General features: G+C 41.8%; 1 protein-coding gene across 1 annotated transcript in view; it reads left to right on the forward strand.

Moving 5' to 3' along the window:
- The first annotated feature begins 12,972 nt into the window (after nt 1–12,972).
- The window catches only part of ANKRD33B (ankyrin repeat domain 33B), a 40,291-nt gene continuing 37,641 nt past the window's right edge, over nt 12,973–15,622 (forward strand). The window contains exon 1 of the mRNA XM_061638859.1: nt 12,973–13,446. Coding sequence (XP_061494843.1) covers nt 12,973–13,446 — 474 coding nt within the window. The remainder of the gene's footprint in view (nt 13,447–15,622) is intronic.

Here is a 15,622-nt window from a genome sequence, read left to right on the forward strand (position 1 = left end):
CGGATCTCGGGCATCATATGACGCGAGTTTGAGACGCTTTGGATATTTTTCATTTTTTTGAAAAAATCCTGACCCGTGTGTCACACTTTTTGCCTTCTTTTTCTCTCCTGAGCTGCACTCTGGTTTCTGCAGCTTGTTCAGAATCTAGAGCAGGGAAACAGGTTCCGCAAACTTTTTCTGCCCTTTCGGATCTCGGGCATCATATGACGCGAGTTTGAGACGCTTTGGATACTTTTCATTTTTTTGAAAAAATCCTGACCCGGGGTCAGAGTTTTTGCCTTCTTTTTCTCTCCTGAGCTGCAGTCAGGTTTCTGCAGCTTGTTCAGAATCTAGAGCAGGGAAACAGGTTCCGCAAACTTTTTGTGCCCTTTTGGATCTCGGGCATCATATGACACGAGTTTGAGACGCTTTGGATACTTTTCATTTTTTTGAAAAAATCCTGACCCGCGGGTCACAGTTTTTGCCTTCTTTTTCTCTCCTGAGCTGCACTCAGGTTTCTGCAGCTTGTTCAGAATCTAGAGCACGGAAACAGGTTCCGCAAACTTTTTCTGCCCTTTCGGATCTCGGGCATCATATGATGTGAGTTTGAGACGCTTTGGATACTTTTCATTTTTTTGAAAATATCCTGACTCGGGGTCAGAGTTTTTGCCTTCTTTTTCTCTCCTGAGCTGCACTCAGGTTTCTGCAGCTTGTTCAGAATCTAGAGCACGGAAGCAGGTTCCGCAAACTTTTTCTGCCCTTTCGGATCTCGGGCATCATATGACGCGAGTTTGAGACGCTTTGGATACTTTTCATTTTTTTGAAAAAATCCTGACCCACGGTCACACTTTTTGCCTTCTTTTTCTCTCCTGAGCTGCACTCAGGTTTCTGCAGCTTGTTCAGAATCTAGAGCAGGGAGACAGATTCCGCACACTTTCGGATCTCAGGTATCATTTGACCTGAGACACTTTTCATTTTTTTTGAAAAAATCCTGACCGACGGGTCACATTTTTTCCCTTCTTTTTCTTTCCTGAGCTGCACTCAGGTTTCTGCAGATTGTTCAGAATCTAGAGCAGGGAGACAGGTTCCGCACACTGTCGGATCTCAGGCATCATTTGACCTGAGACACTTTTCATTTTTTTTGAAAAAATCCTGACCGACGGGTTACATTTTTTCCCTTCTTTTTCTCTCCTGAGCTGCACTCAGGTTTCTGCAGATTGTTCAGACTCTAAAGCAGGGAGACAGGTTCCGCACACTTTTTCTGCCCTTTCTGATCTCGGGCATCATTTGACGTGAGTTTGAGACACTTTGGACACTTTTCATTTTTTGCCATTTTTTTGCCTTTTTTTTCTCTCCCGAGCGTCCCTCAGATTTGTCCAGATTTTTCATAATCTAGAGCTGCGAGACAGGTTCCTCCCACTTTTTCTGCCATTTTGGATCCTGCGGATCATGTTAGGGAAGTTGGAGACACTTTGAACACTTTCATATGTTTCGGAAATCCTGACCCACAGGTCACTTTTTTGTGTGTGTGTGTTTTTTGTCTGCTGAGCTGCACTCAGATTTGTTCACATTGTTCAGAGCCTAGAGCTAGGAGACAGGTTCCTCCCACTTTTTCTGCCATTTTGGATCCTGCAGATCATGTAAGGTGAGTCTGAGAGACTTTGAACACTTTTCATATTTTTTGGAAATCCTGACCCGTGGGTCACAGTTTTTTGCCTTTTTCTGTCTGCTGAGTTGCAGTCCGGTTAGGCCAGATTGTTCAGAATCAACGAGGTTTATCCAGATTTCTCAGAAATGGCAGAAAAAGTAGGAGGAACCTGTCTTCCAGCTCTAGATTTTGAGACATCTGGACAAACCTGAGTGCAGCTCAGGGAAGAAAAAAAGGCCAAAAACCTGACCCGTGTGTCAGGATTCCCCAAAAATATGGAAAGTGTTCAAAGTGTCTCAAACTCCCCTAAAATGATGCACAGGATCCAAAATGGCAGAAGAAGTGAGAGGAACCTGTCTCCCAGCTCTAGATTCTGAGACATCTGGACAAACCTGAGTGCAGCTCAGGAGAGAAAAAAAGCCCCCAAAAATGTGACCCACGGTTCAGGAGTGCCAAAAATTATAAAAAGTGTTCAAAGTTTCTCATACTCCCCTAAAATTATGCCCAGGAGCTGAAATGGCAGAAAAAGTGGGAGGAACCTGTCTCCCAGCTCTAGATTCTGAACAATCTGGCCAAACCGGACTGCATCCCAGCAGACAAAAAAAGGCGAAAAACTGACCTCCAGGTCAGGATTTCTAAAAAATATGAAAAGTGTTCAAAGTGTCTCAAACTCCCCTAACATGATCCACAGGATCCAAAATGGCAGAAAAAGTGGGAGGAACCTGTCTCCCAGCCCTAGATTCTGAACAATGTGGACAAACCTGACTGCAGCTCAGGAGACAAGGCAAAAACAAAACAAAAAACGTGACCCACAGGTCAGCATATCCAAACAATATGAAAAGTATTCAAAGTGTCTCCAACTCCCATGAAATGATGTGGAGGATCCAAAATGGAAGAAAACGTGGGAGGAACCTGTCTCCCAGCTCTAGATTCTGAACAATCTGGACAGAGCTGAGTGCAGGTCAGGAGACAAAAGAAGTCAAAAAATGTGACCTGTGGTTCAGGAGTGCGCACAAAAAATATGAAAAGTGGTCAAAGTGTCTCAAACTCCCCTAAAATGATGCACAGGATCCACAATGGCAGAAAAAGTGGGAAGAACCTGTCTCCCAGATCTAGATTCTGAGAAATCTGGACAACCTGAGTGCAGCTCAGGAGACAAAAAAGGGGGGGAAACGTGACCCGCGGGTCAGGAGTGCGCACAAAAAATATGAAAAGTGGTCAGAGTGTCTCAAGCTTCCTTAAAATGATGCGGAGGACCCGAAATGTGAGAAAAAGTGGGAGAATCTGGTCTCCCAGCTCTAGATTCTGAACTTTCTGGACCAACCTGAGTACAGCTTAGGAGACAAAAAAAGGCAAACAAAAAAACCCTGACCCGCGGGTAAGGAGTGTCAAAAAATTTGAAAAGTGTTCAAAGTGTCTGGACAATCTCAGCAGACAAAAAAAAGGCAAAAAACATCAGGCATGCCAAAAATTATGAAAAGTGTTCAAAATGTCTCAAACTCCCCTAAAATGATGCACAGGATCCGAAATGGCAGAAAAAGTGGGAGGAAGCTGTCTCCCAGCTCTATATTCAGAACTTTCTGGACAAACCAGAGTGCAGTTCAGGAGACAAAAAAAGGCAAAAAAAACCAACCTGACCCGCGGGAGTGCCAAAAAAATTGAAAAGTGTTCAAAGTGTCTGGACTTCCGGGAAGGGTGACTTAGCCTGTGCCTGCTTTTGAGACGGGCTCCTGCCTCAAAAGAAGCTTATTCAGATATATCAGTCAGTTTTTTCTTTTTTTTTTGACTGATTAAACTTCTCCCGGGTAGGGAGAAACGAAGAGATTAACCTCAAAGCCTATTTTTGTTGGGACGACCAGATCTCATTAATTTATGGGACGAGGTCCAGCCGACGAAGGTGGGACGGATTTTCAACAGCAAGCTCTATCTGTTAAAGCGAACGTTCATCTTATCTTCTAAGAGAGAACGCACTAACAGGCAAGCACCCTTCTTTCTATATTTTTCTTTTACTTGACTTAAATTGTTGCTGTTTAAAAGAGATTTGCCAGATTGATCGGTTTTTGACATCTCACTGGGGAGCCATAACTTCTCTCTGCTACGCACTAATTAATAGCTTATCTCTGTTTTTGTTGCAAAAAGCTGTCCTGGATTTGCATTCTAAAGATATACACAGAAGAGGGATTTCTATTCCAGATTTTTATTTTGAAAAATATTATACTGTTTTGAGACTACTCTCTTTTTGGTCTATTTTATTTTGACGAATCTGTTTCTTGACGATTGCCATTAATTGTTTCGTTCCTGGGAACTGCATTTTGTTTACTTAACTATGGAGAGATAAGGCTGTCTGCTCTGTTTATACTGTGATGTCACCAAGTTTGGAGTATTAACCCAATTGTTGCTGAAATAAGAAGTGGTTTTCCTATATTTTTCTTTTAAAATGGCAATTAAGAAAGTGGCTGAGAATCTGGAAATAACTATGTTTCAGAAAATAATGGATGAGATTGAGATAATGAAAATTGAATTGAGTAAAATGAAGCAGGAGATTAAAGATATAAGGGTCCCTGTGAGAGAGGTGACCCTGGAAGGGGTCCCTGTGAGAGAGGAGACCCCGGAGATTGGAACAGGGGTCCCTGTGAGAGAGGTGACCCTGGAGACTGGAACAGGGGTCCCTGTGAGAGAGGAGATCCCGGAGATTGGAACAAACGTGGAACAGGAACAAGATTTGGAGTCTATGGACTTCAGAAATAAAATCTATTGTTTGGAACTCAATGTTATCTCTGAAGAAATTAATGAAGATTCTAGAGATAAAGTTATCAATGGCATGGATAATCTTCTGGACTGGAATGATGTGATGGAGCCCAATATAGAGAAAATCTATGGAATTAACTGCAGCCATGTGACAATGGAAAAACTTTTAAGAGATGACCCAGTGTATTTTGAAAAAAAGAACAGAGATATGATTTTACAGCAGTATTTCAGCAACCTATTCAGAATGGATGGCAAGAAAATATTTGGGATAGAGGTAATTCCCATCAGACTCTTACTATATGACTATGGCTTTGACAGCAAGATTATTATGGAATACTGATAATGGAAGATTGGATATTGAAATTACTGGACTTAACAAGACTACTGAAGATGGAAGACGGAAAATGGAACTAATAGAGATAATAGAACAATGGCTACTGAAATTACTGAACCTAACAGATTCTGATGTGATGGATTAATTGAAATGTTTATTTTGACTATGGTTATGACAATAAGATTATCATAATTAGTAATGAGATGGATTAATCGATATGCTTATCTGGAAAAAAAAAATTGATAGATATATTTCTTAAAGAATTGAAACCTCTCTTTGACTTTTTGTGGAAAGAATAAAGTAATGTATATGAGATTTGATGATTAAGTAAGATAACTACTGGAGGAAAGTGATTTTATAATATGACTTAAGAGACAGGATTGTTATATATTATAGACTTATAACTGATTTGATCTTTGACAAATGGGAAGTCAATATTTTACTCTTTATTTTTTATTTTTGTTTTTTTATTTTTTTCTTTTTCTTTTTGTTTAACTATTTTTGATTTTGTTTTTTGTCTTTGAATGTTTTATGATTTTGTCTTGTATGTTTTATGAAAATCTGAATAAAAATTATTGAAAAAAAAAAAACAAAGTGTCTGGACAATCTCAGGAGACAAAAAAAAGGCAAAAAATGTCAGGAGTGCCAAAAAATGTGAAAAGTGTTCAAAGTGTCTCAAACTCCCCTAAAATGATGCGCAGGATCCGAAATGGCAGAAAAAATGGGAGGAACCTGTCTCCCAGCTCTAGATTCTGAACAATCTGGAGAAACCTGAGTGCAGCTCAGGAGACAAATAAAGGACAAAAAAACCCGTGACCCATGGGTAAGGAGTGCCAAAAATTTTGAGAAGTGTTCAAAGTGTCTAGACATTCTCAGGAGACAAAAGAAGGCAAAAAAAAGTCAGGATTTCCAAAAAATATGAAAAGTGTTTAAAGTGTCTCAAACTCCCCTAAAATGATGTGCAGGATCCGAAATGACAGAAAAAGTGGGAGGAACCTGTCTCCCAGCTCTAAATTCTGAACAATCCGGACAAACCTGATTGCAGCTCAAGACAAAAAAAAAAGGTAAAAAAAATGTGACACAAAGAAAAGTGTTCAAAGTGTCTCAAACTCCCCTAAAATGAGGTGCAGGATCCAAAATGGCAGAAAAAGTGGGAGGAACCTGACTCCCAGCTCTAGATTCTGAGAAATCTGGACAAACCTGAGTGCAGCTCAGGAGACAGAAAAAGGGAAAAAACGTGACCCGCTGGTCAGGAGTGCTAAAAAATATGAGAAGTGTTCAAAGTGTCTTAAACTCCCCTAAAATGATGTGCAGGATGCGAAATGGCAGAAAAAGTGGGAGGCAGCTGTCTCCCAGCTCTAGATTCTCAACTTTCTGGACAAAGCTGGGTGCAGCTCAGGAGACAAAAAAAGATTAAAAAAAAAAACCTGACGCACGGGTAAGTAGTGCCAAAAAATTTGAAAAGTGTTCAAAGTGTCTGGATAATCTCAGGAGACAAAAAAAAAAGCAAAAAATGTCAGGAGTGCCAAAAATTATGAAAAGTGTTCAAAGTGTCTCAAACTCCCCTAAAATGATGTGCAGGATCCAAAATGGCAGAAAAAGTGGGAGGAACCTGTCTCCCAGCTCTAGATTCTGAGAAATCTGGACAAACCTGGGTGCAGCTCAGGAGGCAAAAAAAAATGTGACACGAAAAAAATATGAAAAGTGTTCAAAGTGTCTCAAACTCCCCTAAAATGATGTGCAGGATCTGAAATGACAGGAGAAGTGGGAGGAACCTGTCTCCCAGCTCTAGATTCTGAGAAATCTGGATAAACCTGGGTGAAGCTCAGGAGACAAAAAAAAAAGCCAAAAAAAGTGACCCGCAGGTCAGGAGTGCCAACAACTATGAAAAGTGTTCAAAGTGTCTCAAACTCCCCTAAAATGAGGCGCAGGATAAGAAATGGCAGCAAAAGTGGGAGGCACCTGTCTCCCAGCTCTAGATTCTGAACAATCTGGACAAAGCTGAGTGCAGCTCAGAAGACAAAAAAAGTGACCCGCAGATCAGGAGTGCCAAAAATTATGAAAAGTGTTCAAAGTGTCTCAAACTCCCCTAAAATGATGTGCAGAATCCAAAATGACAGAAAAAGTGGGAGGAACCTGTCTCACAGCTCTAGATTCTGAACAATCTGGAGAAACCTGAGTGCAGCTCAGTAGACAAAAAAGGTAAAAAAATGTGACACAAAAAAAATATGAAAAGTGTTCAAGGTGTCTCAAACTCCCCTAAAATGATGTGCAGGATCCAAAATGACTGAAAAATGGGAGGAACCTGTCTTCCAGCTCTAGATTCTGAGAAATGTGGATAAGCCTGGGTGAAGCTCAGGAGACAAAAAAAGCCAAAAAAGTGACGCGCGGGTCAGGAGTGCCAAAAACTATGAAAAGCGTTCAAAGTGTCTCAAACTCCCCTAAAATAAGGCGCAGGATCCAAAATGGCAGAAAAAGTGGGAGGAACCTGTCTCCCAGCTCTAGATTTTCAGACATCTGGACAAACCTGAGTGCAGCTAAGCAGACAAAAAAAGGGAAAAAAAGTGACCCGCGGGTCAGGGGTGCCAAAAAATATGAAAAGTGTTCAAAGTATCTCATACTCCCCTAAAATGATGCGTAGGATCCAAAATGGCAGAAAAAGTGGGAGGATCCTGTCTCCGAGCTCTAGATCCTGAATAATCTGGACAAACCTGAGTGCAGCTCAGCAGACCAAAAAAAAGGCAAAAAACGTGACCCGCAGGTCAGGAATGCCAAAAAATATGAAAAGTGTTCAGAGTTTCTCAGACTCTTCTAAAATGCTGCTCAGGATCCGATTTGGCAGGAAAAGTGGGAGAAACCTGTCTCTAAGCCCTTGATTCTGAAAAATCTTAACAATGCTGAGTGCAGCTGCAGAGTCCAAAAAAAGGAAAAAAATGTGACCAAAAGTCCAGAAATGGTGCAAATTTGGTGCTTTTATGAAGAAGTGCATAACTGTTGTGAAAAGTTGAGCTATAGTACTGTATTATACCAGGGCCCAGAACTGAAACAATCCTCCCCCAAAATATAAAAGCTAAATGAAAATCTTGTCTCCATTAACATATGTAATATTTATTTATTTATTATTTATTTATTATTTGATTTATATCCTGCCCTTTCTCCCAGCAGGAGCCAAGGGCGGCAAATATCAATGCTGATGTAACTTACTGAACCTAGAGGAACAGACTGTTTTATATATACTAGATAAATTTAGATTTAACACAGTTTAGTTTTAAGTAAAGTGCCTATAACACAATGGGTACTTTATAAATTATAAATAACAAAGATAAGCAAAGGAAGTAAGAAGTAGGCATTTTTGCAGGTACATTGTAATGTTTAAGACTATTAGGAACAGCAAAATAAACTGCTTGACTGTTGAAGAAATGTCTGTCAGATCCAGTTACCCACCTAATATTAATGTCAAAACATCCAACCATTATTGTAAAATACAGTCTTTCAAATGTTTGATCAAGAATTTTCTCAAAGAATGTTATTAAATGGTATTTTTAATGATAGGAATAGTATTTGTCTGTAATAGATCATATAGGCATAAGTAATATTGGGTAGCAGTTAATTTTACATTTCTATCTTCCTTGAAAGGCACTCTTCCATTCAGTTACTAGCCAAGGCCGGTTCTACTTAGGTAGTGAGAAAATTGTAATAGGTGCTTTCAGACTAGTAGTAGCAGATCAGCAATTAGCTATATTTATATTCACCACTGCCTCTTGTTTGAGAAGCTCCAGAAAACATAGGAGCTCCATTAGGCTATACTTTCTATAGACATAGAAAATTGAAAGTCCTGTGTAAAGGAACTATATAGTCTGAGAAATCATGGTGATGAGATGTTATTATCATTATTTTACAAAGAATGGAATTAAGACAAGAGCCAAGTGAATGGCAAAAATAGCAACTTACACCTGTTGTTATGTGCAACCCAAACTTTTAGCTAGCCTACAAGGGAAAAAAGTAATATTTCCTCATGTCAGTGGATAATTTAAGAGGTATAGTAACTAGTTGCACCTGGAGCCCCATGTACAGACATTTATCTAAACTTTCAGAGGGCAGAACTGAGGAGTAAGAGGCCCCTACCAGTGGAGCCATTGCACCAAGCACAAGAATTCTGCATACTTTCAAGTTTTATTGAAAATCCTTTGCAACTTGCAAATCCCATTCATTTCAGTGGAACCTATGTGGGAGAAGTTTCTGGTGGATTGTGCCCGTATCATTAAGAATAATGGAAACACCTATCTAAGCTTCATTAAATGTAGGAATAATTAGATTTTCAAATTTATTTAATGATGCTTGGCATCACATTGCAGAAGAACATGTGAATCTTGGAATGGGGAAGTCCCTTAAGTGAAACAACTGATGTTGCCTGAGGCTTTGTTCCTTCATCATCTGTATTTCAAACTCAGGAGTGTGGATAAAACACCATGAGAGTAATAAAACATAACATATTTCTTTTAAATGCCAACAGGCTTCCGGATACACTCAACCTGTTAATTGGGATTTTTTTGGCAGGCTTTAACTATAATGCAAAAACAATTTTCTGTTAATGGCAGAGCTTAATATGAGCTTGGGCTCTCAAGGCTTAGCTTCTGAATGCATAGTTAATGCCACTATTCAAACCGGAAACACATGAATCATGATAAAGGCAGTGCCATTGAGCATGTGTAGAGTGACTGTCACCTCTGAGTAATCACAGTCACTTCACATATATCTGGGATTAATGAAGAAGGGCTTCTAGGTTAGAGGGTTTGAATTCCATGTTGTCAGGATTTTGCTCAAGCACATCTAAAATTACAAATTAAGCACAACTCTTAAACAGCTTAGAACTGATTTAATGGTAGCACCAAAGAAAGAACTTTTTTCTTCTCCTGCCACAATCTGCCCCCCCCCACTATCAAATGCTCACATCCAGATCAACCATTTTGTATGCTCCAGGAGAAAAATGAGAAGAGCAACATGGGAAGCATAGAGGCATTTCACATCACCTGCTAAATGATCCTTTTAACTGGAGATTGCAGGGATCAAACCTGGGACCTTCTGTATGCAAACCAAGTGCTCCATCACCCAACTACAGTCCCTCCCCAAACATGCTTTTCTTCCCAGATCCAGCAAAAATGGTGATGGTGGAGCTTATAGCATTTATGACAACAGAAGTACAGAAACGCAAGGGGCAAGACAGAGCAGAGTCCCAGTGACTATGTCCCCTTCCCCCATGTCAGGTACTGAATGCTTTCAGAATCGCTGTTGAGATTACCAATATTGTTTTAAGACATACTGTTACAATGAAAATAGTAATTAAAACAAATAGGGTAGCTTGATACAGCATTTCACTGTCTAATAAGATAAAGCTGACAAAAGTTTATAAGGCAACACCCATTTACTGCTGTTCTTTTAGGTTCTTTTCCTGTGTGATGGCTCACATTTGGCAGTAGCTCTGGAAAGTTACTTGCCTGGAATTGTTATTTGCCCTGAACAAGTTGTGCATATAATTTTTTGCAAGGATGATGTACACTTATCCTGAAAATCCAACTATGTATATGTCTATCCTATAGCTTTTTAATATTGTTATGATCCTATTAAATTTTAAATAACCCGTTCCTTTCCCTTCACTCCCAAGAAGCAGTAGAGAAAAGTAGGATTGAATCTATACCCATCTGCAGGCAAAACTTAAAATAAAGAACAGGTTCACTAGTGACACACAGGCATCCACTAAGCAAAGAGAGTTCTAAATATGGATCACTGAAATACAGGATGAATGGAACAAATCACAGTAATTTAAAGCCGTAATCCTATTAGATAGCTCTGTGTGAACTGGCTACCTTGCAACAAAACAAAGACAGCCTGTACTCTGACATACTGATTACACTGCTCCCTTTGAGAAAGGAAGCATGCGCTTGCAGCTCCTGTGATGATGTCGTTGCTGTTGTTGTTAGTATTAGTTAAGCAAATGCCACAAGGCATACAGAACTAGCTTCTCTACCTTCCTCGGCAAAATTCAATTAACCATGATCTCTCAATTTTTTAGATTGTGCGACGATTTAAAGGGGTTTACTCACTTCAAACGTGGCATGTTTGATTCCACGAACGCAAGGTGTGCGTGATTATTTTCAAACACATCTTTCTTTCTTAAAATATACTACTAAAATGAGTATAACTTGTACACGTTTCTCCATAAAATGTATTTGTACCCAATACCTGTGGGTTCCTGAACAGTTGTATTCGGCAACTGTAGGAACTCCGTTTATGTTTAATCTTTCACCGATTTTTCACACTTGCTGCCCAGAAAGTATGGAATCATGCATCTGACAACAACCCAGAGGAAACTTGGGGGTTGGGTCGTGCAAAATATCATCGAAGCCATAAATGTATGCAGACTACTGACCTTAGAAGAATAGAAGGAAAGCCCAGGAAGAAACTGACAATTTGAAGGTACTCAAATTACTCATCTGTCAATGGCAATTTTCTTCGCTGGTGCATGAAACCCCACATGGACAGCTGCATGTAAATCGCTTTGCAAATGGTAAACTGGAGCCTCCTGTCTTCTGGTGATCGGATTAGGAGTCACTGCCACGAGTTTTCTAAACGTGTCAGTCGCTCTGCCTCTCCTCTGAGCCTTTCCCTAAGCGTATTTGGAACAGGATCGATCACTGGCAAGATTGTTTTTATTATGGCTTTCTCCAACACTCCTCTCCCTCGTCTTGTGAAGGGCTTGGAAAAAAGTAGGTGACTTTCTGAAAGCAGAGGCCGGTGTGGAGAAATTTTACTCAGCTCATCTGATCGTTTCAATAACATTTCAGGAAATTTTGAGTTTTGAATTGTTGTGGCGGGATTCAGCGTGTGCGCCGCTCGTTGCGGAAGAAACTCAAACTGTTTGGCTACGTTTTCTGGCGGGAAAAGCACGTGATCCATTCTCCTGACTGCAAAAGGTCAGGAGAAAGCGAGGAGTTTGAAAATCTTTGCCCAAGAGGATCAGTATTGGAAATCGGATAGCGTGAGAAGCTAATTTGTTACTGGAAATAGAGAGCGTCTGCTCAGAAAGCAGAGGAAAAAAGTTGTTGCTATCTGTCAGCAAATAGTTTGGTTCAGCGTTTTTCAGCTCTTCCGTAGAAGCGAGCCTGGATTTTCCCCGTTTGCAAAAGAGTGTTGATAGGCGGTGGTGAGGATTTTTCTCTTGTGTTTTCCCAAAACTTCTCACTGCTCCCACCAATATCCATCAGGCAGCTGTGATGGAAAAGGAGAGAGTGGTGAGAACAGCGTTACCCCAATTACTCTGACAAGAAATGACCTATCTCTCAAATGCTGGGATTCCCCGGAGTCATATATACCAGATTTTGTGTTCCAAAAAAGGAGTGAAGAAACCCCTATCCTTAAGTGTTTTTTCAATAGAAGTCGAGGTAGGACAGTGTCTGGAAGGATGAGTAGCGTTTTTCCATTAAGGTACATCTGGAGTGTAGAAGGGTCTCTGCCATCTGGTGTAGATCATGGGGTGGGTGGGGGCATGTGGTTCCCAATATATTAGAATACCCATTTGATCCTGTCAGTCTGATGCGAGTTGTATAAACTTTGGGACCGAGAGATCTGCTTTTTCTTGCGTATCTTAAGTGGACTGTGTTGGCTGTCCATGCAGTGGAGGCCCCCTTTCTTTCCTATATTTGTGCCGGGTTCTTTGTTTTTGTGAATGGGGAGAGGGGGAGTGTCCTGCACACTGAGGGACTTTCCTTTATCTTTTGAGCTGTACTGTAAGGGCTTATCGGTGTACTGTAAGGAACCTGACATGTCGGTGCCCTCTTTTCTTCTCTAGCGCTCAACTGTGTTATGAGGGTGCGATTACGTCAGCCTTGGGGACCTGCTTCTTTGTCTAAAGCGCAGCTTTGTGTGTGTGTGTGTGTGTGTGTGTGTTGCAGCACAGTTTCAAATTTAGGATTTAGCTGAGTGGAGGTCCTAGACATTTGGGGTCCCCTGTCCTTTATAGTTGGATTGTGTACTGCGAATGACCTGGGGGGGTCATTTCACCTTCAGTCAGATGCAGGGGGGTTGATCTTACGTTGCGGGTCCTTCGTCCCACTTTTCTCCCTGATATTTCAGCTGGGTTTGCACGCTTGAACTTGCATGTGATGCTGCAGGGGCGCCCTTTTGCTCTTTGGGGTAAAAACTCGCTGCACTGGGCGAGGGGAGAAAAATCAAGGTCCAAGCAGCTCTTCTTCCTCTGTGGAAGGAGATGGTGCTTCTGTCCGGAGACGGGAAGACGGTCGGGGAATGCTGGAGCCCCACCGCAGGGAAACACCTGCAAGTACCACTCTCGGAGCAGGGGGTGCAGCCAGGAGGCGAGGACCGGGCGGAAGGGAATCCCGCCAATGGCGGCGGCCCTACCATTAGCCCAGCTGTACGAGCAGAGCGGGCGCGAAGAGGCGGCGAAAGAAAAGAGGAGAACGACGAAGACGATTATGAGGAGTATGAGGACTTCTCGGAGCTTCCAGACGCGCGCAGCATCGCTTCAGACGACTCCTTCTATCTCCCGCGGGGTGACGAGGAGGAGGTCAACTGGTCGCTGGGCGAGTCGGATGAGTCTGACAGCTCTGATCCGCTCACTCTCTTCCGAGCCTGTTGCACCAACAATGTCATCGTCCTGCGAGCCCTCATCCGCCAAGGGCCAGAGGAGAACGACGTGAAGGCGACCGACCTCAACAACCGGGTGAGGGGCAAACACTTCACACCGCCGGGAAGAGGAGGGAGAAAAGGGCGGGAAAATGGGAGTGGAGGGTTTTAATTGTTTTCCCCGATCCCGCAACAAACGCACACAAAGTAGCTTTAGTTTCTGTTGCTAACGCACCCTAGTGCTCCATTTCAGTGTTTAGGTCACATGCGGTACCAGACCCCATGTGGGCCTGTTGTCTGCATTAGTTAAGCGGGACTGGCCATATCCCATGCCTGCTGCCCTCCTCACAATCACTATGGTGCAAACCAGATTGGTTAGCTGAAATTGGCTGGCTAGCTTTTTTTTTTTTTTTTGGTTCTTTAGTGCCTAGTCACAATTCTACAGATACAATAGAAACCACAAGGGACAAGATCCCCCTAGCAGTACTTTGCCCTTTTCCCTCCCTGAACTCTCAGGCCAGTCCATTTTCTTCCTGCCAATGGTACCCAGCCCCATTCCTACTTCTGGCTCCTCTTTTCATTAGCCCTCTTCTCTTATGCTCCCTTCCACGTGTTCAGTGAATGCAGGAAGGAGACGGGATCATGACCATTGGGCTCCACTCCCAACTCGCAGCTGGCCCCAACCTCCGTGTATTGGGCATAATGTAAGAATAGAGTAGTAGATGCATCGAGCCTCTTATGTTGGATGTATGGAAGAGAGCTTGAGAAAGATAACTGTTTCCTTTGTTCACTTATTTTAGCCAGCTGTCTCTTCTTTAGCACTCCCCTCTCCCTTCCCAACACATCCTGAGTGTGAACAGTGTCAAGTTTTTTCAGAGCCCCCTGGTCCCCCCCCCAATTCTCTGTCTCCTTTGCTCTTTTACCTTACGGCTCATTCAATACTTACCCTTCCTTCAGGTTCTTTTCTCTGTTTATCGCCTACTCTGCACCTGTCCTTCAACCTCCTTACTTCTCTGTATGTCCTGGGATTTCTCCCCAATCCTTAACTCCCTCTCTGAAGCTTTAATCCCAGTCACATTGACTGCTTTTCCTTACCTGGAAGCTGGACTGTTCAGTTCCCTGAGAAAGTGAACATTTCATGCCATCCCACCACCTTAGCCAATCAGTGTCAGATGCTTTACCGCCACAAGTGCAATGCAATATAGATACGGTAAAATGTAGAAACAACATGAAATGATTTTTTCAATCTAATCAATTTCATTTTTTCGATATACATTGCATTCCTTTTTACATGTTATGATTATCACAAAGAGACTGCTGCATGTCTAGTACCAATCTCCAGTTTGTACATCCTCATCACAGGGGCCATCAATAAAGAATGTCACACCTTCAAAGGCCTTTCTCCCCACAATATATTTTGCCACATTTTGACTAATATTCAGCCCTTCTTGCTTGTAATTTTGCTTACCCACCTCCTTGCCTTTGATGCATGACATTCTGTATGAACAGCTCCTAGAGCTAGTGCTTGAAATGTAGTGGTATATCATCCCATTTTTTAAGGTAGACCTATAAACATTCCAGTTATTTTCAGGTGGAAATGAGCTGGGTCTAACCTCCCAATTTCTTTTTTTTTTCCTACTATGACAATACCCCATTTCCTTCAAAATCACCCCCACTCCCTTTTTCCTTCCACTTTGAAACCACCCCATTTTCAACTATAATGCAAGGGGGTGGGCCCTTCCAGCCTCAACAACTACTCTGCACTATTTACTCTCTTCCGAGCCTTTATAAAATAATCCCCCAACAGAAAAAAATATTGAGGGTCATCAGCAACCTCCATTGGTATCAATAACCTGAGGAAATCATGACATAATTATGTTAGCAGGTGATTGACAGATGGGTGGTCCTATACACCTGTCAAAGTTGGCCTGTGGGATGGGGTGGGGGAATTATGGATCAGGCCCAGTGCCTGGATCCAGTTCCTTACACCTGGTTTAAAGTGAACTGTGAAGCTGGTTAATGTGGAAGAGGAGGTTTTGATCAATTTTACAGTAATGAAGATATGTTTCAAGGTATATACTTGGAATTGTTCAGCATAATCCTGTGTGGACTGGAAATATGTCTCACTTTGTTCAGTGGGGCTTACTCCCAGGTAAGTGGGTATAGGAGGACTGCAGGCTTCATTGCATTACAAGTACTCCTTTTAATATATGCAGAATTACAGGGGATTTCAAATTTTCTATCTCCAGGGCGCACTTGAGACAGCTAAAAAT

Source organism: Rhineura floridana, chromosome 1 (genome assembly GCF_030035675.1).
Source record: "Rhineura floridana isolate rRhiFlo1 chromosome 1, rRhiFlo1.hap2, whole genome shotgun sequence".
In the NCBI taxonomy this organism is placed as follows: Eukaryota; Metazoa; Chordata; class Lepidosauria; order Squamata; family Rhineuridae; genus Rhineura; species Rhineura floridana.